The sequence below is a fragment of the Leptodactylus fuscus genome, chromosome 2, assembly GCF_031893055.1.
Source record: "Leptodactylus fuscus isolate aLepFus1 chromosome 2, aLepFus1.hap2, whole genome shotgun sequence".
Taxonomy (NCBI): Eukaryota; Metazoa; Chordata; class Amphibia; order Anura; family Leptodactylidae; genus Leptodactylus; species Leptodactylus fuscus.
Genome location: NC_134266.1, coordinates 213508904 through 213535487, shown reverse-complemented (window position 1 = coordinate 213535487; position 26584 = coordinate 213508904). Strand labels below are relative to the sequence as shown.

The 26584-nt window shown below is 41.6% G+C and overlaps 1 protein-coding gene across 1 annotated transcript in view; it reads left to right on the top strand.

The window, feature by feature from the left end:
- Window positions 1-19618, top strand: part of SIAH3 (siah E3 ubiquitin protein ligase family member 3) — a 70651-nt gene extending 51033 nt beyond the window's left edge. The window contains exon 2 of the mRNA XM_075265480.1: window positions 18569-19618. Coding sequence (XP_075121581.1) covers window positions 18569-19156 — 588 coding nt within the window. The 3' untranslated portion in view covers window positions 19157-19618. The remainder of the gene's footprint in view (window positions 1-18568) is intronic.
- Window positions 19619-26584: the final 6966 nt, after the last annotated feature.

Sequence of the window (26584 nt, the reverse complement as noted above, 5' to 3'; positions counted from 1 at the left end):
AGGTTTACATCTGGAACTTAAGGCTTCTAGGGTTGAAATGTGGCCCGTTCTTATTGAGTTATGCAACTGTTGGCAATGGACCCTGTAGTGATAAGGACTCGGAGAAAATGATTCATTTTGCAGCCTGTTAATAGGGTGTTATAATTTATAATAGAGCCTGGCAAGAATTCAGAAATGTGATCCTTCTTAGCATGATATCATTTCTTAAGAAATTCTTTTTAAACATGAGGTCGTGTATCTTCCAATACTGCTGTAGGATTTCAAAGTAAATATGAATGCTTATGCTTATGCTATACTGTTTGTTAATGTGAATGTAAGACTTTTCCTAAATACACTGCTTCAGCAAAACTGCTTTGTTTGTCCACTATCTTACTTTATTCATTTTTTTGGGACACATCCCTTGACTTATCTGGTCATAAGTCAAGTGATGTATCTGCCTGCCCTCAGGGGGAGGGAGGAGGGGCTTAGTGCACGGGAGCGAGCTTGGAGGGGGGGGGTAGTTTACCCTTTGGGGAGAAGGGGCCGCCAATACAGACCCGGCATCCGCTGTAATAGAGAGGCGGATGCTGGGGACGGTTAGACGCCAGCACAGATGCCAGCAACATCGCTATGCTTCTGCCCTGCATGAAGCCAGCAGCGGCAGGAGCGGAATAACAGCATCGCTTCTGCCGCTGCTAGCTTCATGCAGGGCAGAAGTATAGCGGTGTTGCTGGCATCTGTGCTGGCGTATGTGCATGTGTGCTGGCGTCTGTGTCGGCGTCTGTGCATCTGTGAGAGGCGGAGAGGCAGATGTCAGGTAATATGGTTCATTCCTTGGAATTGGTCAAATTTCACACATAAGATGGAAATCAGACATGTACATCTTTAGGGGTCTGTGTTTCTTCTTTTTAATCTTATACAAGGAATAAGATTGTCATGTCTGCAAACCTGATCCATTTTCCTCTCATTGGATAAATGAAGAACATTTAGCTATAGGAAAAAAAAAACTCAGTAAATAACCTCAGTTGTCATCACATTTATTTTGTTGGGCTCCTGAAGCTGTGCAGGTCTGATAATATTATTGCTTTATGAAATAAGAATTATTTGTTTTGGATCACCAATTATTCTGGAGCACTGCACATCTGAAAAGGGTTCACACGCGTAGTACTGTATTTTACGGACTATAAGGTGCACTGGACTATAAGGCGCATTGCCCATGAGCGCCTTATAGTCCGTCTCGGTTCATATATAAGGCGCACCGGACTATAAGCCGCAGTCCGGTGCGCATTATATGTTATTGAAAGCGGCGGCAGGCAGACTTTGCCAGCGGCCGCTTAACCCCCCGCGTGCCAGCCGCTTCTATTGGAAGCGCTCGGCAGGCGAGGAGGGGCTCTATCAGCAAAATCATCGTAAAAGTTATATTAAACTACCCCCCCATTTTAAAATAAAAGCCTGAAACAGAATGTGAAACTTACCGAGCGGTGCAGGGTGGGCGGGCATTCAGGCCTCCTCTTCCTCCGATGTTCCGTCCTCCTCCTCCGCCGCTCGCTAACTGATAATGGCCTGGGCGCATGCGCAGTAGTCGTAGTAGAAGCATTATGATATTGCGCATGCGCCCAGGCCATTATCAGATCGCGAGCGCCGGAGGAAGTGGCCAGGACATCAGAGGAAGAGGAGGCCTGAATGCCCGCCCGCCTGCCCGCCCTGCACCGCTCGGTAAGTTTCACGTTCTGTTTCAGGCCGGCGTGACAGCAGGGCTGCCGGACACTTCCTATTCATTTCTATGGGAGCCGGCATGCCAGCGCTCCCCATAGAAATGAATGGACTGCTTTTTTCCATTCATTTCTATAGGGAGCGCTCGCATGCCGGCTCCCATAGAAATGAATGGGAAGTGTCTGTCCATTCATTTCTATGGGGAGCGCTCGCATGCCGGCTCCCATAGAAATGAATAGGAAGTGTCTGGCAGCCCTGCTGTAACGCCGGCGTGTACGGCTGTGATACACGTCGGCGTTCCGTAGTGTGAATGCCCCCTTACTGTGCCTTTTATGTATGTATGGAAGCAGCACGCAGACTTTGCCGCCGCTTCCATCCATATATAAGGCGCACCGGACTATAAGCCGCACTTACGATTTCTGAGGAAATCGTAGGTTTTTATGTGCGCCTTATAGTCCAGAAAATACGGTACTAAAAACACATATAATAAATATGCACTACGTGTTTGACTGGTAGGAGGACTCTGTCCACAGGGGATTGTGTTGGAGTAGGGATTTCGGAGTATGAGGGGTGAACAAGTTGTGGACATCCTTGCATGTTATTTATTTCAAGATGAAGTTTCTGAGCAATGGGTAACCAATATAGGGTGAGAGAGGAGATAGACAGAAAAAAAAACTGGAGACGTGGATTAATCAGGCAATAGAGTTAGGGTGTGTTTACATGGAGGAATTTACCATGGATATAGGTCCATAGGTCACATGGTCTTATCTTAATTCAGGCAATACATTCAAGTAACTGAGATACCAAGCACAGCCAATATACATTTGTGCTTTGTAGGTACTAAAGAAACTGCAGCCTCTTCAAAGATCTGGTCGGCTGGGTAACCGGGTGTCGAACCTATGCCAATCTTTAACTGTTGACCTATCCTAAGGCTAGATCTCAAATATTTTTGCCTGGAAAATCACTTTAAGGATAGATTGGAGGGGATGTGAGTGTTACATGGGAGAAGTATGTTGCAGTACTCCAGGCAGTCTCTAAAGAATATTTTAAAGGGGTTGTCCCATCACAAGGATCCTATCTATACTGCTTGTAAATGTGGATGTAAGACTTTTCCTAAATACATTGCTTCAGCAAAATTGCTTTGTTTGTCCACTATCTTACTTTATTCAATTCATTGTTGACACAGCCCTTGACTTATCTGCTCAAAAGTCAAGTGATGTATCTGCCTGCTCTCGGGGGGGGGGGGGGGGGGCTAAGTGCACGGGAGCCAGCCTGTGTTTCTACCTATTCCTGTGTCTACACCACGTGACCTTCCTGCTCTCAGATAGAGGAGAGGAGTTGCTTTCATTTCTTCTGTTCTCCCAGTTATCAGGCTAATTCAATTGTGTTCATTATGGCAGAGACAGGCAGTCTCTGTATGCAACACAGAATGGAGTTGCTGCTGCCTGTACTTCATAGTCCAATTATGGGTGGGCGGAGCTACACGAGAATTTGGGGTGGAGCTAAACGGCAGGTTGCCTGTGAAACCCCGCCCACCAAATGATGCAATTAACCAGGAAGAAAGAAGATTTTACCGCAGTGAAGACTGGTGAGTATGCGACATGGGAATACCCCTTTAAGTTAATGAAAAATACCAAACCCAAAGACATACGGTATAAATTATAAAGTGCTGAAGAACATGTTAACACAATATAAATAAATATTATTACATAAAAATATTTCAGATTTCACACAAAAAACTAAGTGAGTTCTACCGCTTTTTTTGTTTCTTTTAAAACCTGTTGCAAAAATGCAGCAAAAAAATGCTGCATTTTATATCACCTGCAAAGTGGAAGAAATTCTGGCTAATCTCATCCACACATTGCAGAAAAAAATCTGTAGAGGATGTTTTCAAAAATGCTCTGTGAGGAACTTAGCTCAGTAGAAGCAGTGGTGCGGACTCAAACAGTCAAGAAAGGGACACAAAATGTGCAGCAAAATGGTTTATTTTATTTAAAAAAAAAAACACAAAACAGGAAAATAAATAAACCTTTACATCATGCACAGCATAAGCAAAATAAAATACAGCCTTAACTACAGGCAAAAAGGCAAAACAAAACCTGCTCAGCTGAATGACTAACAGAAAATACTAACTATACTTGTGGCCTACTACTGACCACACGACCCAAACAAAATAGCACAGGGACTTTCATCAGGCTCTCAGTGTATCAGGACAGATCAAGTCACTTCCTCTCCTCCCAGGATCTGCCATGAACTGCAGGCTCTGCAGCCTTTTACGGGTCAGTAATGAGCCCAGGATCTACACCTGCATTGAGGACTACTCCAGATCTGCCCCGGGACCACACATATGTCAGGATATACTGTGACTCCAGCACTTTGCCTCTCACCTTCTCACAGCTCACATGTCAATCATACCTAGAGAAAGCGAGTGTTTTCTATATAGGTATTATAGGGGCAGAAAGTGACTTACTGTGAAAACGTTGCAGAAGAAAAACACGATTTGTTTCTCCCGTGTATTTTCCTCGGCGTTTCTTTGCTGTTATCTTGCTACATGGGGTCTTAAAAGTCAAAGAAACAAAAACTACAAATAGTCAGATCATACGCATTTCTTTAGATCGTACCACAATAAAGAGCCCCTACACAGTTCTGTGGATAGACATTATAACGTTTTAGGGGTCAGAATATGGTGAGAAAAGAAAATTGTTTTGAGAAGTTTTTAATCTTTAGAAATCGAAACCTAACAAAAACCTGCAAGAAAATAAAGCAACAGAAGTTTTTTCTAATTCCACTTCCTCTTAGAATTTTTTTCTGACTTCCCACTATATCGTATGGAATATTAAATGATGCCAGTAAAAAGTACAATTTGTCCCTCAGAAAACAAAAGCACATATAACTATAGGAATAGAAAAAACATAAAGATTTACATGTCAGATTTCTGTATTCATGTTTTACAGGAAGCATAAGATACGGTTGTAACTGTTGCTGGAGTTGCAGCTTTTCAAGGCACTTGGGTCTGAAATGAGCAGAAATCTAATTTTATGTACTTAGGCCTTGATAACAAATCTACCACTACATTATGTGAGTTACAGTTCTGTAAAATTGAGATGGAAAAAGAGTTGGGAATATTAGTAGAGCGGAAAGCGCCAGGCAGCTGCTGTGAAAGCAAACAAGATAATAGGATGCAGGAGGAGGAATTATAGTCTGTCTACACCTGAACAATTGTCTACACTTTGGGGAATGGACGGGTTACATTAGCAGTAATCACTAGAGATGAGCGAACAGTGTTCTATCGAACACATGTTCGATCGGATATCAGGCTGTTCGATGTGTTCGATTCGAATCGAACATCACGTGGCAAACTCCAAAAAAATTTGATTCCCCTCCCACCTTCCCTGGCGCTTTTTTTGCACCAATAACAGTGCTGGGGAGGTGGGACAGGAATTACGACAACGGGGGCATTGAAAAAAATCGGAAAAAGTCATTGGCTGCCGAAATCAGGTGACCCCCATTTTAGATGAATAGTGGATTTCAGATCCGGGTCATAGGAGACTGTGAACTTTGTGACTATGAGACAGGGATAGCTGTACAGGCAGGGATAGCTAGGGATAACCTTTATTTATGTGGGAATGTTATTAAAAATAACTTTTTGGGGCTCTATCGGGTGTGTAATTGTGATTTTTGTGAGATAAACTTTTTCCCATAGGATTGCATTGAGCAGCGTTGATTGGCCAGTCTACGGAATTCGGCCAATCAGCGCTGGCTCTGCCGGAGGAGGCAGAGTCTAAGATCGCTCCACACCAGTCTCCATTCAGGTCCGACCTTAGACTCCGCCTCCTCCGACAGAGCCAGCGTTGATTGCCCGAATTCTGTAAACTGGCCAATCAGCGCTGGCCAATGCATTCTATTGGCGTAATGAAGCAGAGCTGAATGTGTGTGCTGAGCTCAACTACGCTGGTGGCGTAGCCGAGAGTTCAGTGCACGGCCAGCTCTGCTATGCCGGAGATTGAACTCTCAACTACGCCGGTGGTGTAGCCAAGAATTCAGTGCACGGCCAGCTCTGCTATGTCGGAGATTGAACTCTCAACTACGCTGGTGGCATAGCCGAGAGTTCAGTGCACGGCCAGCTCTGCTATGCCGGAGATTGAACTCTCAACTACGCTGCTGGCGTAGCCAATAGTTCAGTGCACGGCCAGCTCTGCTATGTCGGAGATTGAGCAGAGTTGGCCGTGCGCTCCGGTGGTGTAGCAGAGCCGAGGGTGCAGAAGGGTTCACTTGAACCCTTCTGCACCCTCGGCTCTGCTACATCAGAGCCGAGGGTGCACTTGAACCCTTCTGCACCCTCGGCTCTGCTACATCAGAGCCGAGGGTGCACTTGAACCCTTGGGCACACTCGACTCTGCTACATCAGAGCCGAGGGTGCACTTGAACCCTTCTGCACACTCGGCTCTGCTACATCAGAGCCGAGGGTGCACTTGAACCCTTCTGCACACTCGATTCTGCTACATCAGAGCCGAGGGTGCACTTGAACCCTTCTGCACCCTCGGCTCTGCTACACCACCGGAGCGCACGGCCAACTCTGCTCAATCTCCGGCATAGCAGAGCTGGCCGTGCACTGAACTCTTAGCTACACCACCGGCGTAGTTGAGAGTTCAATCTCCGGCATAGCAGAGCTGGCCGTGCACTGAACTCCCTACTACGCCACCGGTTGAGCTCAGCACACACATTCAGCTCTGCTTCATTACGCCAAGAGAATGCATTGGCCAGCGCTGATTGGCCAGTTTACAGAATTTGGCCAATCAACGCTGGCTCTGTCGGATGAGGCGGAGTCTAATATCGGAACTGAATGGAGGCTGGTGTAGAGCGATCTTAGACTCCGCCTCCTCCGGCAGAGCCAGCGTTGATTGGCCGAATTCTGTAAACTGGCCAATCAGTGCTGGCCAATGCATTCCTATTGGAAAAAGTTAGCTTGCGAAAATCGCAAGCTGACAGGGATTTCCATGTAATAAAGTGATTTATATGCCCCCAGACATGCTTCCCCTGCTGTCCCAGTGTCATTCCGGGGTGTTGGTATCATTTCCTGGGGTGTCATAGTGGACTTGGTGACCCTCCTGAGACGGATTTGGGTTTCCCCCTTAACGAGTATCTGTTCCCCATAGACTATAATGAGGTTCGAAACCCGTTCGAACACTCGAACAGTGAGCGGCTGTTCGAATCGGATTTCGAACTTCGAACATTTTGGTGTTCGCTCATCTCTAGTAATCACACAAAGTGCCTTCAGAATTCTCCCGACATAAATGTATCACACAAAACCCAATTCTACATACTGATCCTAAAGTTAAGTGACCCTGAGAGTGGTAAAGGATCAAAATGTTTGGTGACTGTGAGACACAACATGCAAACTTCCAAGGGCTACCATGCCCCTTATTGGTGAGACCAAACCCCTTTTGGGGTGTGTCACATCCCCTTTTTATTTACCCAGGCATGAAAATATGCCAGCCATGTCCTTTTTGGGACATGACTGACAAACAACATGTCTATATCACCTATAGAAGTACAGAGAATTTGGAAAATGTGGGAGCGTTGTGCCAGACCTAGGCGAATTGATAGCTCTTCCAGTCACCTCCAAATTAGGGAGTCTCCAAGGCATCCCATGATATTCTTTTCCATACCATTAAATCATTTTCCTGAGCTTCCACTTTAGGCCTTTTTAGAGGAAAGGATAGTCGTAATACTACTCTAATATGTGATTTCAGTGAAACTGATGCAAAAGTACGAAGAAAAAAAACGGTTATTAACTGTGTAGATCCCAAAACCATCACAGATATTGGTAGTGTTATATAATGACATTATCTCAATTAGAAAACAGTTGCATAGGATTGCATTGGCTTCACACATATAGTTGTTATTTCCTGATGACATCTAGATCGGTGAATCTGGAGTCCTCCATTTCTGCGCTGTAACCTGAATTGTGGATATGAAAACTGACTCTTTGTAACTGTATAGGGCGCAGGTTATGTGTTGATGTCTATTCTCAACAAGCTCAACTCAGACGTGAGAAGTAAAGGGGCTTTAAATAAGAAAACTAATTTTTCTTGTACTGATTTCCACATTCTTTGGGCACTCCCATAATATGTGGGGCAAGGTGCAAGTGAACAACAATGTATGTTGTAGTGAGGTCCTACTTGGAAGTATTTGCAGCATCTGTTGTATACAAAGTATCTATTTGCACAATAATATGGAACACAGTATACAATTTTTTCTATGGTTTATGGTTATGTTTTTTTAATGGTTTATTTATTTATTATGGTTTATGGTTATTTTGGGGGGAGGCGAGGTGACCAGAACACATTAATTTGCACAACGTACAGAATAAACAAAACTATTTTTTTATATGGTGCAAACCGTACGCATATGTGGATTCCTAACATGTTTACTTTACACAATTCACATTTAATTGCATTTAAATTATGAAGGAGCTTTTATATTATTTTTTTTATTTATTTATTTTTTTTATATTTTTACTCATATTTTACTGGAACCCAAAGTCTCCTGATCCTCAGTGCAATATATTGCAATACTTCTGTATTACAGTACATCACACATAGAATCCCCATAGTCAATAGGAAAGGGCAACCAGGAGGGCATGGTAAACCCACAGACCTCACAATCTCAGCACAGGAAATCCAGGGGTTGGAAGGGATTTCAACCCCTAACCTCTCAGATGCCGTGCTCTCTATTAATTACAGCATTTGAGGGGTTAAACACCCGAGTCGGTATTTTCTGATTCTGTCAGCAAGTCCCAGGTCCTTACAGGAGCAACCCAAAAGTCATGGTACAGGCAGAATGCTTGTGAGGAGACGTGCGGTTGCATTACATAATATCACAATATAATGATAATACGAGAAGTGATCGGGAATGGGGTTATGTTCCAATCCACACAGCACTACAACTGCTACCCAACTGTCAGCATAAATCCAACCCAAGTTGCATTTCTGTGTAAGACTGCATTTACTCAAATTTCTGTAAATTGTCTTTACAAGTAAAGATTAGAACTACAAGGACTGACCAGTCAAACCCAGCTCCTTCCAGTTCAGCTGAAACTAATTTGCCATAGAGTTCTCACCCATGAGACCCAGTTCCTGAACATGGCCACATCACCTACAGGCACCTTTAAGAGTATAGTAACTATTCTGTCCTATGTGAATGCACTGCAATGAGGCAAATCTTTGCATTCTATTTATCTATGGTTATTACCTTCTACTTTTCTTGTTATGACTTACAAATACAGATGGCGAGAAAAATGCTACCATGTGAAAGTGGCCAAAGCCGTAGTGCATGGACAAACCATAATGATGAACATGGAAAAGGCAAAATATACTAATAAATAAATCAAACTTTCTCCAATTAATGAAGACCTGTCAGTAAAAGGGGCACAGAACCATCAAGCCCCTTTCATGTACTTGCATACATAGTATGGGCAGTGAACTGAACTTTTGCCCCAGCTTAAACAAAGTCTAGCTACAGCTCTGAGCAACGTTTTCCATGTACTGTATACCTGGGTTTATAAATGTGATTGCTTATTCTTGGGTATGCTTTTACCTTTACAGTCCAAAAATAAATACATCTTTCATGCTCTGAATGATAAATGGTTCCCGCTAAAATATTGAAAGGGCCTCAATTACGGCAGTGCACAAAACCCCTCTAGAGCATATATATGGTGGAAAAGCATTTCTTCTAGGTACACTTTGTAGGTTACTGACCTGTTCTGCTGTATAGATGAAACACTTCATTTTTATTTATAAGTGACATATTCTTATATCAAAGAGAAAGTTAATACCATAAAAACAAATCACGCAGCTAACATCCAGACAAAATGCTTTCTATCAATTCAGTGGCATTGGAAACTTAGAAGCTAAGTCTACATATCATCCTCAGTCATGAGATTGAGTGGAAAAGACTTTTCCATTAATTTGTTTTCTAGAACACAAGCTATCAGTGTAATGCCTCAAGGGCAGCAATACCATTTGGATATGAAATGCATCTGTTATGATTCTCATTTCTCCTCCGGGACCTGAACATAAGATTCTGGTATTCAAAGTTGCGCTTTGATTTTTCTACGTTAGACCACAATATAATTTGCTGTGCTGCAAAAATGGAAAAATGGTAATTAGATATTGCATGTTATTGTAGCTAGCTGCATAGACTGTAACCAAATAAGCAGATTCTAGCCTTGTGTCAGGTGAGGGGTCTATAGCATTAGCTCACTGACAGCGGCAGTCCTTAGTACACATTTTACATCATGTTACTAATTATCAAATCTATTATCACAATTATCAAATTATCACAATTATTCAATCATCAAAGTATTATTGTTGCTATTATTATTATATTTTATCTTCTTGACTTTTCTTTAAATTGTCATGATCACTTGTGAAATGTAGGAATATGCAAATCTGTCTCCCAAGATGTAAATACCCATGATCCCTTACAGTGGAGCGACTATGGCTGTATAAGTCTAGACACACCTAATAGGTGGTCTCTCCTTAAGGAGTGACATTATCCCCATAATCTTGTGAAATGTATTAATATGAATAGTATAATTTCCTTTGGACAAATAACCTATACTTTCATATTGATTCTAAAATTTTTACATATACCACAGATTTTTCCTTTGTATAATATGTGTTGCTATGTATTTGTTATGGTCATTGAAATCCTTGGTGATTTGTATCAAATATCCCAAGGAATTAAACAGGGATTTTTTGGGCAAAAAATGAAGAATCAAAAAAAGATCTGTTAGTGCTATTAATAGGTCAATAAGTGCACCCAAATACCTTTATCAGTGTTTTGAGTGATTTCTGGGTTCTCTGGGAGTGCCTGGCATTTTTTGCATTTGTTTATATTGGCATCTTCTTGTTCTCCGCTTCCAAAAATCCCCACACAATGTAATATGCATACTGTGGCCCCACACAGTAGAATATTCCACAGTGGCCACCGCACAGTATAACATGCTGCACAGAGGCCACCGCACAGTATAGTTTGCTCCATAGTGGCCCCGGCACATTACCATATGCTCCACAGTGGCCCTTGCATGGTATAATGCTCCACAGTGGCCCCTGCACAGTAGAATATGCTGCACAGTGCCCCTCACATAATATATTGCTCCACAGTGGTCCCTACACAGTTTAATATGCTCCACACTGACCCTTGCACAGTATAATGCTCCACAGTAGCTCCTGTACAGTATAACATTTTCTCTGGTGGTCCCCACACAGTATAATATCGATTGTGCATACGCAGTCCATATTATATGGTGCTACATGCTGGCAGGATTCCCTGCCGGCCACTCTATGGAGTCCTCTTTTTGACATGCCCCACCAACCCCATTACACTTAACTTTACTTCTTTTTTACTCTGGGACCACAGGCTGCCACCTCCTCTTTGTGAAGTGTGCTGGGCACTGTATTGTGCATGTGTGGATGGCCAGCAAAACTCAATGAAGAGGCGACCTTCCAGTGATGGTGCAGAGTCTATGATGCATTTGTAGCATCATCATCTGGAAAGTGTTCAGATTGTGAAAGAGTTTGAAATAGGAACATAGGAATAGAGCCAAGGATCAAAGCCAACAGTAGAATAACAGGTGCCAGGTAAACAATACCATCGGAGAGGCAGAGGCAGAGGCGGTATTCACAAACAAATCTTAGGTCAGGAACATTCTAAATCAGAAGTCAAAACCAGAAAAGAGGCAGGACAGGGTATGAACCTCATTTAGGAGTTAAACTATAGCATGACAATATAATAATAATAATACATTTTATTTAAATAGCGCCAACACATTCCGCAGCACTGTACAATTTGTAAGGTTCAAGTACAGACGAAAAGATACATTACAAAGAAATAGTTACTTTACAATTGGACTGAGGGCCCTGCTCGCAAGAGCTTACAATCTATGAGGTATAGGGGGTGACACCAGAGGTAGCAGGGGTGGCATTGGAGGTAGCATTACTTATACAATGGTCAGACAATTTTGTAATAGACTTTACTGTCATTACACAAACTTAAAACTGTATGAACCGTCACCAGTTGTGTCTTTTAACGTGCAGATGGTGCCAGGACATATAAAGTTAGTCTCGAACGACATCATATCGTGTGGAGTGATGGGGAGCAGGAAAAGAGGAGGGTTTGTTTTAGGGATTCTAATTGAGTATGGAAGGGTTTACATTAGGTATTGTGATAGGCCTGTCTGAAAAGATGTGTCTTTACTTTGCGCTTGAAGCTGTAGAAATTGGGAGTTAATCTGATTGTCCGGGAAAGAGCATACCAGAGAAGTGGTGCAGCTCGGGAGAAATCTTGTATACGAGCGTGGGAGGTTCTGATAATAGAGGATGTAAGTGTTAGGTCATTGAGTGAACGGGGACCATGGGTTGGGTGGTAGACTGAGATGAGGGAGGAAATGTAGGGAGGTGCAGCATTATGGAGAGCCTTGTGGATGAGAGTGATAAGATTATATTATATTGTAATGAAAAATCATAAGTAAGCGTGGGGAAGCCATTTTGTCTGAGGTCAAAGTCAGGCAACTTCAAATGGAGTAAACAAGTACTATATTATATCATCAGCAAATACTATCGAGCCACAGCTGTTATCGCCTCTATTCAGAGCAGTGGGCTCCTTCTTGGCAGTCTTCCCATGGGGATGGCCACTCTGTGGAGGGATTTCCAAGAAAGGTGATGAATAGCTCGCAACTAGCATATGCGAATTGCGTGCTGTCCAGGAATAACCCGCCCACAGGTTATATAAAGTCAATGGTAAACATCAGGCTTTAGTGACACTCGTTATTGAGGCCATACGGGGACGCCTGTATTAAAGCGCTCAATATTTATTCTGCCATTGAAGTTTGATGGGAACCGATCGGCATCATTGAGGCGTGGCAGATTGGTAAGTAACTCCTAGTTTATTTGCATAATAAGCTAAGTCAGTCTGTTACTTTGCATAATGAGCCAAGTCAGTCTGTTAATTGCATAATAAACTATGTAATCTGATAAGTGGGTGTGGCCTGTCTTTTTCTTTGTTCTATCACGGAATCCAAAAGAACCTCAGCAATCTTACAGGAATCCAGAGATCCCTGTCAATTTTGCAATACATATATTCTGTAATGAATAGGCAGCCAATGTAGTGACTGGCACAGACTGGAGGCATCGCTGTAGAGTCTAGACCAGGGGTGCCCAATACGTCGATCGCGATCTATCGGTCGATCGCAATGGACGTATGGGTCGATCACGGGATGCAGCCAGGCATCCCCGCTGTCTGTTTCTTCACAGCGCAAGCTGAGAGTTGGATGGAGGGGGCCGGGGTGCTGCTTCTTCACAGTGCAGGCTGAGAGTCACCTACGGACACTGGCAGGTGGGGCTGCCGCAGCCCCAGCCTGCCAGTGTCCAGAGATAACTCTCAGCCTGCGCTGTGAAGAACCAGACAGTGGGGATGCCTGGGCGGCCACCTCTCACGATCCGCCTGGCCACGCCCACGTGCACGGACCCGCCCACAGACATGCCCCGCCCTGCCCATAGACATGTCTGGCCCCACCCACAGACACGCTCCGGTCCCGCCCACAAGAAGTGGGTAGTCGATCTTAGGGCTTGGTCATTTAAAGAAGTAGCTCACATGCTGACAAAGTGTGAGCACCCCTGGTCTAGACTATAGATTGTAGAGGGGAGAGTTTAGTAAGGGGAAGACCAAATTAGTAAGGAGTTACAGTAGTAAAGGCGAGAATGAATCAGAGAGACAATAAGTGTCTTTAATGCATCTCTGGTAAGGAAAGGGCGTATTCTGGAAATGTTTTTAGGTAGAGATGACACGAGCATATGAGTGATTGGATATGGAAGCGAAGGAAAGGTTTGAGTCTAACAACCCCAAGGCAGCGGGCATGCTTCCTAGGAGTTATAATAAGGCCGGAGACTGCAATGGATATATCAGGGACAGATCTATTAGATGGTGGAAACAGCAGTAGTTCAGTCTTTAAGAGATTCAGTTTCAGATAGAGCAAAGACATGATATTTGAGACAGCAGAGAGACAGTCACTGGTGTTCTGTATTAGTGCAGGGGTGATGTCACAGGAAGATTTGCATAATTGGGTGTCATCAGCATAAAGATGGTACCGGAAGCCGACTCTGGTGATGGTTTGTCCGATGGGGCTGTGTAGAGAGAGAAGAGCAGGGGGCCTAGGACCGAGCCTGAGGAGCCCCAACGGCAAGGGGAAGAAACAGAGCCTGCAAATGATACACTGAAAATGCGATTTGAAAGATAAGAGGAGAAGCAGGAGAGTGTGGCGTCCTTGATGACAACTGAGCGGAGTATAGTGAGGAGGAGTTGATGGCCAACAGTTTCAAATGCTGCTTAGAAATCAAGAAAAATAAAAAGAGAGAAATCAGCATTGGATTTAGCTGTCAGGAGATCATTGGAGAATTTTGTGAGGGCTGTTTTAGTAGAATGCATAGTGCAGAAGCCAGATTGTATAGAGACAAGAAGAGAGATAGCAGAGAGATAGCAGATCAAACGACAATAGACTAAGCTTTCCAAGATTTTGGAGATGAAAGGGAGGTTAGAGATGGGTCGATAGCAGCAGAGGATGGGTCTGAAATGTTTGTCTTCACAACCTAATGGCACTAGAGCAGTAGAGCTATGGCCCAATCTGACAGTGCTGCAGCAGAAAACAGAAGTGTGTTAGCATCTACCTGTGTTCAGAAGAATTATAATAGTTGTCAGTTGTAGCTACTTCTTGTCTCAGGGATTAACAATAGGAAAAGTCTTTGAACAATAGATATCAAACAAAATGATTCAGGAGCTAAGTAGCTGGTAGTAAATGGCTGCTGGTAATAAATGGCCGCGGATAGTAGATGGCCGCTGGTAATAGATGGCCATTGATAGTAGATGGCCGCTGGTAGTAAATGGCTGCTAGTAATAAATGGCCGCTGGTAGTAAATGGCTGCTAGTAATAAATGGCCACTGGTAGTAGATGGCCGCTGGTAGTAAATGGCTGCTAGTAATAAATGGCCGCTGGTAGTAAATGGCTGCTGGTAATAAATGGCCGCGGGTAGTAGATGGCCGCTGGTAGTAGATGGCCGCTGGTAGTAGATCGCCGCTGGTAGTAAATGGCTGCAGGTAGTAAATGGCCGCTGGTAGTAAATGGCCACTGGTAGTAGATGGCCGCTGGTAGTAAATGGCCACTGGTAGTAGATGGCCGCTGGTAGTAGATGGCTGCGGGTAGTAGATGGCCGCGGGTAGTAGATGGCCGCTGGTAGTAAATGGCCGCAGGTAGTAGATGGCTGCCTGGTAGTAGATGGCCGCTGTTAGTAGATGGCCGCTGGTAGCAAATGGCCGCAGGCAGTAGATGGCCAGTGGTAGTAGATGGCCGCTGGTAGTAAATGGCTGCAGGTAGTAAATGGCCGCTGGTAGTAAATGGCCACTGGTAGTAGATGGCCGCTGGTAGTAAATGGCCACTGGTAGTAGATGGCCGCTGGTAGTAAATGGCCACTGGTAGTAGATGGCCGCTGGTAGTAGATGGCTGCGGGTAGTAGATGGCCGCGGGTAGTAGATGGCCGCTGGTAGTAAATGGCCGCAGGTAGTAGATGGCTGCCTGGTAGTAGATGGCCGCTGTTAGTAGATGGCCGCTGGTAGCAAATGGCCGCAGGCAGTAGATGGCCAGTGGTAGTAGATGGCCGCTGGTAGTAGATGGCCGCTGGTAGTAAATGGCCGCAGGTAGTAGATGGCCGCTAGTAGTAGATGGCCGCTAGTAGTAGATGGCCGCTAGTAGTAGATGGCCGCTGGTAGTAAGCACTGCAATTAAGAATATAAAACTATATTAGCTATATACTCTTCCATAGTTATTTATGTATTGTGAGGCTTAAATTATAAACAAGTCTTACCTTGCCATTATCTGCTATTAGCTTTGCTGTTAAAGGTTAATGAATTATGCCAAAGTAATTACGAGATTTAATGCTTCACTAAATGTAAATGTTGAGTTGTCTCCATTTTTCCAAAGAACTAATGTATTAATGTTAACATTTCCAATTCTAATTGTCATATTCATTTTAGAGGGTATTTCAAAATCAGCTTCTTAATAGAAACATTTATAGTCATAGAGAGCTTAAGTACCTTGACTCATACTAAGAGGTTTAGTAGAATGCAAGGCAAAGTTCATTATTTTTAATTAGTCTAATTGCTAATGTTGCATTAAGAGTTTGGTTAGTGGAAGTAATTACAGTAAGTGTATTAGATGGAGCACTGGCATTCATCTTGTGACATTATTAAAATTTCAGAGATGAAAATATCCCTGGTGGTTTTCAGGCATTACATTGTTTACCAAAGGATGTTAAATTAATCATATCGTCAATGCCCACCGAGCGAGCAAAGAATAATTATAAGTTTTTCTTATCGGGGGAATGTCTTGGATGTGGTTCCAGAATGAGGGTATTTATCTGTACTTTTTAATAAAGTATGCAATTCAGTGTTGTGCCAGCAGTCAATGTAATCTTTCTATTCTGTACTGGTAAGAAAAAAAGGACCGTGAATTAAAACAGGATTTTTATGATGTAGAAAAAGGGTGAACGTCATAAACCAAAAATCCTGTCCTTCCGTCCAATACACCTCCACCTCTCCAAATTGGCAAAACATGGCGTGCAGTTGCAAAATTTATCTTCATCTTTTCCTCAATTTAAGACCTGGACTGCTTTTAAAGAGTGGGCAAATGCCTGAGGTCACAATTTTCTACAGGCCCATGAAGTTTTCCAATATTATAATATACACTAAGAGAAAAATGGCAAGTGAAGAGTTTCTACTTTGCTTTTTGCCCAGGGCCCTATTTTCTATACAACTATATATTTATTAAGTAAATTGTCATCCCCTTTGTTGGCTTACTTTGGAGTCTTTGCATTGAAACAAAAAATTCTCCTACATCTAGACCCTTGCCATGTGTTTATCTCCTCAGCCTCAGTAGTACATAAATCCAGAATAAGGAGACACAATTTGGATGCAGACTGTTACATAACCTGTTAAAATGAAGCCAAAAACTGAAAACTAATCTTTGACTAGGAGTTATACCCATAAGCTTTCTCTCAGATGTCTGACTTATGTTTTTGGGATTAAAGATTTGTCTTGTTGACGCACCTTACCCAGTGGTATGAGTGTTATTGAGCATGGCAGTAGCGGCAGCGTGCCATAGTTATGTCTCCTGCAAGGCTTGTTCTGGGCAAAGTAAAATTTTCAGATCAGGCTATTACTGGGTGAAGATTGAATTTAAACTCTGAAATTACAATAATTACATATATAATTAAGTTCATAATTGTAAGGAGACACAAGCTAATTGCACTGGTGATGTTTGGAATTCTAACCTCCATGTTAAAACACAGAAGTAAAACAGCTGCGATCAGACTATGTAAGCTGGAAATAGAATAAAATACACCATGGAAAAGCAAAAAAACTGCAGAATCTCTACCAAATCAAAAAAATATCTAGAACAGTGTGAGGGGCCTGAAATATACAAATTTACATTGTGAGCTCTATGTGGGGCTCACAATTTACATTAAAAAAAAAAAGTGAGAAGGAGACAATGCAGACACAGTGCTGAGATGGGAAAACCCCTTTAAGCTAATCATAGCTTAACATTTTATGAAGTTGTTCTCACCTACATACACAACCTCTAGGGATACAGTTTTTGCTTCACAGAAACAAAACACTTTAGCACATGGGTTACCTACTGGTTTGTGACAAGGACCTGCAGTGAGTAACTTTCTGTGTTTCTCCTTCATACAGGCCATGTCCTCATTTCTATGCTGTGCCCTCTTTATGTCATGATATAAAATAAACTTATGCTCACACAAGTATATTGCCCCTTTATGAATACACATACAGAAGCTTCTAGGCCACAGTGCAACATATGTAATGGGGTTCCCATCTGCCTTGTACCATTTAGAATAGAGGTATATGTTATGTGGTAGGTGGCCAATCGGGTCCCATCAGAATCATGAGCCCAGGCAAGACTATTACTGTTTTATCCCATATAGCTGTGCCGCGGCCCAACAGTATGATGCCCTTTAGTTCCCCTCACACACTATATTGCCCAGTAGTGCTCCCCACACATCACAATGCCCCATTATGCCCTCACGCAATAAAATGCCACCTCAATGCCTCCACATAGTATAACACCCCCCTCGGTTGTCCCCAACACCGTATAATGTTCAGGGAGTGAGCACTGTGCTTGATTCTTTACTCACCGCTCTGCCCCATCCATGGGCACTCACACCTACTGAGCAGGAAGACTCTGGAAGTTGTGTAGCCACACAGCAGCATAGTGTATTGGAACACAGTTGCACACTACAGTATTTAATCAAAAATGGTAATAGATCCTCCCTAGTACAGAGGAGAAGGATTATGTTCCCGATGCTTACTGTTCTCTTTCAGAATAAGATTCATTACCATATTTGATGAAAAAAGACATCCAAGAGAGTGTATATACCAAATACAGCATGGAAGCAGTCTTACATGAGCATTGCCTTCTTTCAGTGTAATACTTCTGTGTACCATTAAATTAACTACTATGTCATGTATCATATGTTTCTCAAATAAATACACTTCCAAATAAAATAAAAAGCCTCCTCCAGCTACACAAGTATTAGTAGGGACTTTATTACACAACATCAAGTTTACTGCCCCCACTGTGCCTTCCTGGCGCTTGTAGTCATGCCGCCACTGCGTTCCCCCATTTTAATCTCTGTACTAATTATCATTCATTTCCTGTTTTATGTCTGACTGCTTCTGTGCTCAGGGATTCCATAAATGTTGAGTGTTATTGCCTATTTTCTACAGTAATTTCTTTTTCTTGCAGAATGCTTCAAACAGATGCGCAATCCCTGAAGATTCCGCTCCGCAAATCAGGCACCATCATTGCCAAGAAACGCTCCGCGGACCACAGCTGACTTCATGCTCTTGCCCTTTGTATGCCTGTAAATGGGAAGGTCACTTGGAGGTGGTGGTTGCTCATTTAACACAAACTCATACAATAAACATACTACATGGAACAGAAATTGTCTTTCTTGCTACTGATATGCACCTTCCGGCGCCGGTGGATTGGATAATTGCGCATTCATGCCTGGGCCATCACTTTTTGCTTGTGCTTAGAAAACAAGAAAAATATGAAGGATACCCACAATTTTTTGCTACAATGATGCTGATTGGCACGCCGGCACAAGCTGAGAATTTCAACTATAAACTGGAGCTGAATAGGAACCGCAGAAGACTGACGTGGGAATCGAGTCCCCGCTCTGTCTTAGACTGTGTTGACTCTATAATTACAGATGGTGATTGCCTTGTGCTTAATGCCTCAGCGGCTCAGCTTTTTGCTGATAATGGAAGTCTGGCCATTGGAATAGCAATAACTGCAAGCAAACTTTGTGCTACTCAACCTGAAATGTAATTTGCTGGACATCTGTGTATGGAAATCCAAACTAATGGGCTTTTTACTCTCCCTTGGCTTTCTAACGCTTGTACAAAAGGTTGTGCAGACAAAAATGTATAAGCAATATTTCTTTTTGATGTATCTAGATTTAGTTTTTGTGAAAACTTTTCAACTCATCAAGAGCTATTGACAGTAGGATACCACGTGAAAATATTTGTATGTTTCCATGTGTACTGTATATTTCTATGTCCCTATATGTTTACCTGGAGTTATCAACAGTGGCCCAAACCAGTGGTTGATGTCAAATAGATTCTGAGGTTTTCCAGCTATATTTTCTCAAGAGTATTTCATTTTTCTTTTCTTAAGTTAATGTTTTTTATGTTACTGAAGTGTAAATCATATCAGTGTAGGAGACTGAAGGTAACAGTCGTCACTATCATTAAGGACTTGATGTAGCAGAGCTGAATTTGTAATGAAACTCTTTTAGGCTAAGGACCCACTTTGCAGAAACGCAGCGTTTTTTGTTGCAGATTTTGCTGTGGTTTTTTGAGCCAAAGCCAATAGTGGCTACAAAAGGAACTGGAAATATATCCAAGCAGCACTTATACTTCAAGCTTTTGCTCAATACACTCCTGGCTTTGGCTCAAAAAATCGTACCAAAATCTGCAATGAAAAAAGCTGCATCTCCGCAACGTGGGGGGCCTTAGCCTTAGGCTGCAGCCCCATGTTGCAAATACGCAACTTTTTTTTGTTGCAGTTTTCGCTGTGGTTTTTTGAGCCAAATCCAGGAGTGGATTAAGCAGAAGGTAGAAGTATAAGAACTTCTTATATATTTCTCATTCCTTTTTCAGCCATTCTTGGCTTTGGCTAAAAAAAAATGCAACAAAATCTGCAAAAAAAAAAAAAAAAAAAAGCTGCATTTTCTCAATTTGGGGTCTTATCCTTAAGTCATATGGTTCGCCACTATATTAATTATATGAGAGATTATGTGAATATCATAGAGTTGTGTCCTCTGCTCTGGATCACCTTCTATGAAGAAGAATAGACAGCCAGTAACAAACTTAAACTCTCACATTAAAAAAAAGTTTACACCAATTTTTGTGGCAAAACGGTAGCAAGACACTGAAAACCACATATGTTCCAAATATTGTAATAAACCAGAGTGAAATCAGGGCAAAATAGTGCACAAATAATAAAAGAAAATATGGACATGTTGTGATGTCATGGTTAGTTACTTATTAGTTAATATATTTGTGGTTGTTTTTATTTTATTTATTCCCTTCACTTATTATTATTTTTTATTTTTATTATTATATTTACCTTCTTTTCCATACCAGTTTACAAGGCTGAAAGTTCTGTAATTCAGTGACCTCGGTGTCTTAATTTGCCTTACTATTATAATAGTCCATCGTACAGATGAATTGTGTCAGACTCCACATCACTCTACAGGGATTCTTTGGCCAACACATCTAGTATTCAGCACCAATGGGGAGCTTTATCAATAATGCTGAGGTGTGCAACATATGGCCAAATTTTTCCAAATACAACCAGTTATATAGATATAATACTTTTCTCTGTCCTTTGCCACCTCATGAAATAGTTTGGGCCAAAAAAAAAAACCAAAAAACCACAAATAAATTTTGCGTCTTTTTAAAGGAGTTGTCCTACCAAAAAATGTGATATTCATTTTCTAGATCATAATTATATAGTATATACCACCTGGGGTTCAATGAGATATTAGTGTGTATTTGCACCTGCTGAGCTAAGTGCTTGTGCATACACAGTCACTCTCACCGCAGTATGGTCTATGAACAGTAATACTGTGTTCTCTGCAGAATACTTTTACATATGTTCAGAGCAGAAATTACATTCACCCCAGCAAAAAATAAATAAATAAATAAATAAAATTTATATTTGCTGCTCTGCAGGGAACAAAAGATCACTTGTCTGTGAAGAGAGTGACTGAGCATGAGTGTCCACCACCGCTAGCTCATTACATGGGCATGCACATTACTATACACTTTGACCACTAGATGGCATTTTACTAAGTAAATTTTATAACTCTTCCCTGGGTCTGTTTTTTAAATAGGTTGCAAATAATATGTATGTTATAAACAATGAACATTAGTTACTATACCATGGTGGGATAACCCGTTTACTCTTAGCTATATCTAATATTCTAGACATGTTACAAACAGTTGTTAATATACAGTACTGTGCAAAAGTGGTGGGAGGAATAAGCTTCAAAGTATGGCTGGGTTCACATCTGGAAACTGTCACAGAAACTGGCAAAAATTGGCAGACAGAAAAGTTGTTCATGAAGTTTCAGTTTTGAGATGGCGGACATCCAATGGACAGCCAGCATACCCCAATATAGTCAGTAGGGTCTGCCAATGTCCATGTGTAAGCGCTGATACAGTGGTTGGTCTATCTGTCTATCGGGTCCCAAATGACAGAGACTATGGTGCAGATGTGAACTTAGTGTCAGAATGCTTTCCAAAATAGAAGTGTTAATAGTTTATTTTTGTCAATTAACACAATTAAAGGGGCTCTATCATTAAATTTTAGGGTTTTGAGATAAAGATATGCCTGAATAGCCTTGAAATAGTGCTGCTAGTCATCTTTAAAATGACCCACCTGTTTTTGTTAATTACCTTTGAAATAGATATGCAAATCAGTCTGTCAGTGCACAGTGGGCATTCCATGCACCCCCCAGCGCCATACCTTATGGACGCCCACTGCTCTTGCTTGTGCTGCAAAACTCCTCCTCCTCCTTCTTATTGACCACCTCCAGCATTGTCCTTCCCAGCGGTCTCTATTGAAATTTCGCGCACGCGCAGTAGCACTCACTCCGGAGCGCTACTACGCATGCTCCAGCACCCATTTTCCTGTAGAGAACATTGCGAGCTGGTGCTAGAGCGTGCGCAGTAGCGCTTGTCCTTTCTGGTGGTTTCTATTGAAATTTTGCGCATGCGCAATAGCTCAACCTCTGGAGCGCTACTGCGCATGCTCCATTGCCATTTTCCTGTAGAGAACATAGAGAGCTGACGCTGGAGCTTGCGTAATAGTGCTCCCTCCAGAGTGCTACTGCGCATGCATGAAATTTCAATAGAAACCACCAGGAAGGACAACGGTGAATAAGAAGCAGGAGGAGGAATTTTGCAGCATAAGTAAGAGTGGTGGGCGTCCATACGGTATGACGCTGCGGGGTGCACAAAATGCCCACCGTGCATAGAGAGATTTGCATATCCTTGCCAATGGTAATTAACAAAAACGCGAGGGGGTGGTATCTTTTTAAAAATGACTAGCAGCACCTGAATAGCCTTTTTAAAGACTATTAAGGCATATATTTATCTCAAAACCCTAAAATCTAATGCTACAGCCCCTTTAAGGAAATGAACAAGAGATAAATCTAAATCTCATCAACATTTGGTATGACCACCCTTTGCCTTCAAAGCAGGCAATATGAAAAATGACAGTAAACAATTTAGTTGGTAAGAACATTATAAGTATGTAACAAAAATCTCACACAGCTCAAATGTATAATAAAATCCATTTTAGGAAATTGTAAAATTAAAGGAAGAAGATAAAATAAGAAAAGGAATACTGAGCCCAGATCACAAAACGGTCAGGACTGGTAAGTTTGTACAATATTGTATATAAAGGTTGGCGATATAATGTAATAATAATACAGTAAATAAATAAGTGCCATATGTAATTCATATGTGACATGCAATGGTATGAATAATACCACATAGCATAAGGAATAATGAATACGAGATCCATATATGCCACAATAAGTAATAGAAACAATACCTTGTACCATAAAGGGAACAAAATCCAAAGTAACAAAAACTATATCACTTTCACTATTGGTTGTTTTTGATATAAAGCCATACAGACCAGATCTTTAAGACGTACCCCTACATGTTCTGAACATCTTGGACAACTAACCATACACCTTCTATAGATGTAGGCTTGCTCAAATCCTTCTGTCTCTTCAGGTAAGCCCAGACAGACTGGCTGGTTGTAATAACAGGGTTCTGTTGGGGCCATATCATCACTTCAATGATTCTTCCTTCAAGGGGTGGACACAAGTGTTGATTTGATTTAGATTTCTTTTTGTCACATCTCTTTTTTTTCCCATTCCAGCTATACTGGTAAGTGGGTGGGAGTTTGGGGGGATTAATAACTACCCTTTTGATAATCATTTGGATTTTGTTATATATCGTAAATTTAATAATCAAAATCTCTTTTGTTCATTCTTTTCAAGAGCAAAACCATTAAACTTAACACTTTTACTTTTGAAAGCATTCTTACTTTTTCAGCATTTTTACACACCTGCCTAAAACTTTTGCACAGCTCTATATGTATGCATAGACTTGGTTCACATCTGTGCATGGGTTTCTGTTTGGGGGGTCTGTTTGGGGACCCCCCTCACCCCCGAACGGAAACCTAATCCACATAAAAAAAAGTAGTTACCTTAGGAAATCCACAGGCTCCATAGACTATGGTGGGGTCTGCGTGGTTTTTGAAAAGAGTGAAAAATGCAGAGAGGCGAATGGAATGGCCATACACAGACCAAGAGCAGATGTGAACCGAGCCTTAAAAATGTGTAAAACATAATTTATAAAAATGCATATTTATAAAAATGTATTTTTCAGGGAAATGGTGAATCCATTGGACTATCTAAAGGAAGAACGGTGGTCAACACAACGTCTGCTACAACGTACTCTGGATGGCTTAATATGACAGAATTACCTTTACCAATGATTTTAGTTATATGATGTGCATACATATCTGTAATGTTGGTATTACTTTATTTACTGGCTGTGAATCATGTAAATGTTGCGAGCTTATTGCAGCAGATTTCTAGCTTTTATTGTTACATATTGTTTGGGACACGAAGGGGATAAACTATATTTAGCAGAAGGAAATATACAATAAATATCTGCATTTTGTATTTTGAGATGACATCACTAGACTTTTTTTACGATATAACATTTATCAAACATAAAGTACTGGTCAAAATTTTATATACAACTTTTTATTCCATTTTTTATTTTCTGCGTTGATTCATATTGAAGAAGTGGAAACTGTGGGAATTAGGGCTGGTTCACATCTTCGGTATTCTGTTCAGGGAATCCGCTTGGGTACCCTCGACCGGTATACCAAACGCATTAACAAGCAGTGAGCACTGAAAGCACATGGACCCCATAGACTATAATGGGGTCTGTGTGTTTTCTGCACGGTGTCCGCATGAGTCATGCAGAGAGGAAAGTAGTTAATGAAGTACTTTTCTCTCTGTATGTTCCGTGCGGACACTGCGCGGAAAACAAAGGGACCCCATTATAGTCTATGGGTCCATGTGCTTTCATTGCTCACCGATTGTCAATGCGTTCCATATTCCGTTTGGAGGTCTCCAAGTGGACTCCCCGAACGGAATACCGAACGCAGATGTGAACCTGGCTTTAAGTGGTAAAAAAAAAAACCTCTTAAGTGTTATGCTTTATGTTTTAGGTTCTTTAAAGTGGTCCCCTTTTGCTTTGATGACAGTTTTGCACATTTTTGGTATGTTCTCAGATTTATGATGTAGTCACTTGGAATGGCTTTTTAATTATCTTGAATGAGTTCCCAGAAGTTTCGAACACTCCTTGGAAGCTTTTCCTTCATTCTGGGGTTCAACTGATCCCAAACCATCTCAATTGGGCTTATGTAAGGTGGTTTCAGAGGTCAAGTCATCTGACAAAACATTCCATCACTCTTCTTCTCAATCAGATGACCCTTACATAGCCTGGAAGTGTATTTGCGCCAATGTCTCCCCAACTCCTTTGTGTCGCTCCTGGAAGCATATAGTTCATTTAAACCAATTAGGATAAGATTTAACCTATTAGAACAGGGAATAGATACCAGCTATCAACATGGAAACTCATGGTATTGTCTCCATCTTGTAACCAATACCAGACAGGCACATTACGAATAAATAGTGGTACAAAAGGTCATGTCTTCATATAAGATGTTGCATAAAAAATAAAAATGAGAAATTACTGAATGAGACAAATATGTTTTGGGTTTGAAGTAAAAAAATAGACTGGTCCTTAAGTGGTTAAATATTATGTATTTCCTAAGTATGTAAGAGCTCGAGTTACTTTAGCACGCTGAGATTTTTAATTGGCTGAGAAGATATTCCATTCTGCTTTTCTGAGATTACATTTTGATTTTCATTTTTTATTGGGTCAATGAGTTCTGTAGTTAATGATGGGAAGAATCAGCAAAACAGATACAAGCAGCTCAACATCTCGCCAAGATGTCAGCGTTCAATAAAGGTGTTAAATCTACCAAATCTAATGTTTGCTCTCAAGAGACCACTGCTGACTATGATATATATCTATGTTGCCAATCCGTGCATATGACACTATATGCTCTGTTCGGTAACATCTCCCCAGAGCTTAGAAGAAGCAAGCATTTCCTCCTAAAAAAGGATATGGAATATAAGTCATTTGAATTTTGCAAAGGTGATGTGAATATCTGTACAAATCACACGTTTCAAATCTCATACAATAAATCTCATAAAGTTACACTATTATTTATAACATAGGCACTTGAACGGGCACAGAAAGAAGATATTCATAAAGGTTCAGCAAGATGTATACAGTATTCACCAACTAGCAATGCAAAGGAGCTCTCTCTAATGTCTATGTAAACCTATAGGTAGCTACCCTGTATATCAATGTCCAAAACATTCAGGCTAAGGCCCCACGTTGCGGAAACACAGCTTTCTTTTGTTGCAGATTTTTCTGTATTTTTTGAGCCAAAGCCAAGAATGGCTACAAAAAGAATGAGAAATATATGGGAAGTTTTTATGCTTCTACCTAATCCACACCTGGCCACCTCATAGCCAAGGTAGATTTCAGGCATTATTTCTAGCTTCCTGCATAAATGACTATAAATCAGGCAGGGAAGATGGCCTCACCCCCAGAACATTCTCACCATGGTGTTATCTTAGAGAGAGTAGCTAGGATGACAGTAAAATACCAGTTTTATCGCCCAAGATTTGCGACTTTTTTCCACCACAAAAGGTGTAGGTGATTACTAAATCTTCTCCTTTGAGATTGTGTTTCACGACATTCAACAGACCTTGTGAAAACCGTCTGACGTTAGACCTACCTGTATAGTGGATTCTCTGGGTTGCCACAGATTGGAGGTCAATGCCTCAGGAGTATTCTCCAAGAACAATGGCTTCCATGAGTAGAAACCAGTTCATGACGAGAAGGAATTTGAAGTCAATCAAGTAAAAGGTCAGAGCTGTCAGTCCACGCAATTCCATATTCCGAGCCTAAAGGGTCAAATGCAGAAGGGGCAATCCAGGTCAATGTTAGGCTAGCACTAAAGGGCACTGCAGCAAATAACTAACATGGTTGCTCAGGCATAGAATAGAGGGATCTT